The sequence below is a fragment of the Polyodon spathula genome, unplaced genomic scaffold (genome assembly GCF_017654505.1).
Source record: "Polyodon spathula isolate WHYD16114869_AA unplaced genomic scaffold, ASM1765450v1 scaffolds_1543, whole genome shotgun sequence".
Classification (NCBI taxonomy): domain Eukaryota; kingdom Metazoa; phylum Chordata; class Actinopteri; order Acipenseriformes; family Polyodontidae; genus Polyodon; species Polyodon spathula.
The window spans coordinates 7,501-10,305 of record NW_024473020.1 but is presented as its reverse complement, the minus strand read 5'-3'; the positions used below and the strand labels follow the sequence as shown (position 1 = coordinate 10,305).

Genomic DNA, 2,805 nt, shown 5'->3' with positions numbered 1-2,805 from the left:
GGTCCTCGCCGCCTCCTCCAGCCCACTGGTCCTCAGGAGCTGGTCCCCCTTCAGTGTCCCCAGCACCGCGCTGGACACCCCCGTTACCAGGGTTCCCATCTTCAGGAGGTCACCCGGAGAGGAGATCTGCAACGGCAGGGAGATTCAATCCGAGGATAAAGCGATATCCCTCTGCCCTGCGGCACCAACCAATCAGAATACAGCGCTATCCCTCTGCCCTGCAGCACCAACCAATCAGAATACAGTGCTATCCCTCTGCCCTGAGGCACCAACCAATCAGAATACAGCGCTATCCCTCTGCCCTGAGGCACTAACCAATCAGAATACAGTGCTATCCCTCTGCCTTGAGGCACTAACCAATCAGAATACAGCGCTATCCCTGACAGCTAAAACACCTACTCCTGGTTCAAATTCCAGCTCAGCCATTGACTCCCTGTGTGTGTGTGTGTGTGTGTGTGTGTGTGTGTGTGTGTGTGTGTGTGTGTGTGTGTGTGTGAGACCCTGAGCGAGTCACTTCACCACCTTGTGCTCCGTCCTTCGGACGAGACGCAAAACAAACGAGGTCCTATTGGAAGAGACTCTGCAGCAGCAGCAGCAGTTGTTGATGATGCAGAGTTCACCCCCCTGGTCTCTGGAAGTCTCTTTGGATAAAAGTGTCTGGTAAAATGGCTTTTTAAACACTCAACCCGGAACAACCGCTTTGATTGCTTTGAAATCCAAACAGGTTAACGAAATCCGATCGATCGACAAACTTCTTAAAGGCGATTCCAAGCCCCAGTGACGAGAAAGGAGGTTTTGCGTACCCCGCTAGTTTGTAGCCCCTCCCCCCGTAGTTCTCCCCCGATTCGAGCAGCGCACACACACGCGTCCGAGCGCAGGGTAACTAAACACTGTGTTCCTCTCACCTGCACCCTGCTCAGGTATCTGCTGGCCAGAGCGCTGGCCTGCTCTCTCCTCCAGCTCACCCTGGCCAGAGAAGGCAGGCTGTCCTGGATATCGGCCGCGGAGAGGCTGGACAGCTGAGCCAGGGACAGGGCAGGCGCCGCGGGGCCCAGGGTGACCATCATCTGCTTGGTCAGGGGCCCGGACCCCAGCACCTTCTCCAGAAGCTGTCGCTGGAGCTGAAGCATGGAAGAGAGAGGGAGTTACACACACACACAGACAGACAGACTGACACACGGACAGACAGACACACACACACAGACAAATACAGACTGACAGAACTACAAACACTGACAGACTGACTGGGCTTGGTCTATGACTCAATATATGGGGATTCCACCAGGTGGTGCTGTTGTTCAGTGTCTAATACCCTCTGGTTGAGTGTGTGATTGAGGGCCGCTGCTGGTGCAAAAATGAGGCAACAATCCCCAATCACACACTCATACACAATTGCAAACAAACAGTGATGTGGGGCATGTCTTTGTATTACAGATACTTTAAGGCAACAATCACCAATCACCCCCACCATACCACAATGGCCAAACGAAACAGTGATGTGGGGCATGTCTTTGTACCTGTGTGTGTCACTGTGGTTTGCTATACTTTTCCCTATGCTTTACCAGACCTCTCTGTGCTTTACAATGCTTCCCTGTGCTTTACCAGACCTCTCTGTGCTTTACAATGCTTCCCTATGCTTTACCAGACCTCTCTGTGCTTTACAATGCTTCCCTATGCTTTACCAGACCTCTCTGTGCTTTACAATGCTTCCCTATGCTTTACCAGACCTCTCTGTGCTTTACAATGCTTCCCTGTGCTTTACCAGACCTCTCTGTGCTTTACAATGCTTCCCTATGCTTTACCAGACCTCTCTGTGCTTTACAATGCTTCCCTATGCTTTACCAGACCTCTCTGTGCTTTACAATGCTTCCCTGTGCTTTACCAGACCTCTCCGGCTGGCGTTGTCGCTCAGGGCGCCCACGTTGTCATAGAAACAAGCGAGCGCTCCCAGCCTGGAGAACAAAACAGCCTCGTTAGAGCGGAGAAGAGACAAAAATAAACAGGGCCTGGGCTCCGTGAAGGAGCGAGTCGGCCCTCAGAGACAGGAGGAGCAGAGAAACAAACAGCGTGCCCGTCCTGCGCTCGTCCCAGTGTTAATTACCTCTGAGGCGCAGCCCGCACAGGGGTGTCATTGTGGTTCAAACAAGCGAGCGCTCCCAGCCTGGAGAACAAAACAGCCTCGTTAGAGCGGAGAAGAGACAAAAATAAACAGGGCCTGGGCTCCGTGAAGGAGCGAGTCGGCCCTCAGAGACAGGAGGAGCAGAGAAACAAACAGCGTGCCCGTCCTGCGCTCGTCCCAGTGTTAATTACCTCTGAGGCACAGGCAGGCAGGTGAAGCCCGCCCTTACAAAAAGGGTGATATATATCAGTATGGTTTGGTGTGGTTCAGAAGGGTATGGCACAGTCTGGTGTGGTTCAGAAGGGTATGGCACAGTCTGGTGTGGTTCAGAAGGGTATGGCACAGTCTGGTGTGGTTCAGAAGGGTATGGCACAGTCTGGTGTGGTTCAGAAGGGTATGGCACAGTCTGGTGTGGTTCAGAAGGGTATGGCACAGTCTGGTGTGGTTCAGAAGGGTATGGCACAGTCTGGTGTGGTTCAGAAGGGTATGGCACAGTTCTCACCTGCTGATGCTCTCCTCGTTGTGGGCGGGGTCCAGACAGCCTGTCATCAGCTTGCTCAGCAGGCTCCGCCCCTGACTGTGGTTCAGGTCGTACATGTTGCTGAACATCGACTTTGACACTGAGTGATTGAAGAAACGACAGAGCTGCAACCAGAGAGGAAGCGTTACAATGACTTACAATGAGT

General features: G+C 53.1%; 1 protein-coding gene across 1 annotated transcript in view; it reads right to left on the bottom strand.

The window, feature by feature from the left end:
* Window positions 1-9: 9 nt before the first annotated feature.
* LOC121309839 overlaps window positions 10-2,805 on the bottom strand; it is a gene marked incomplete at its 3' end in the record, with an annotated part of 9,485 nt that continues 6,689 nt past the window's right edge. The window contains exons 10-13 of the mRNA XM_041242984.1: window positions 2,622-2,764; window positions 1,883-1,952; window positions 906-1,121; window positions 10-126 (exon numbers count right to left, since the gene is read on the bottom strand). Coding sequence (XP_041098918.1) covers window positions 10-126; window positions 906-1,121; window positions 1,883-1,952; window positions 2,622-2,764 — 546 coding nt within the window. The remainder of the gene's footprint in view (window positions 127-905; window positions 1,122-1,882; window positions 1,953-2,621; window positions 2,765-2,805) is intronic.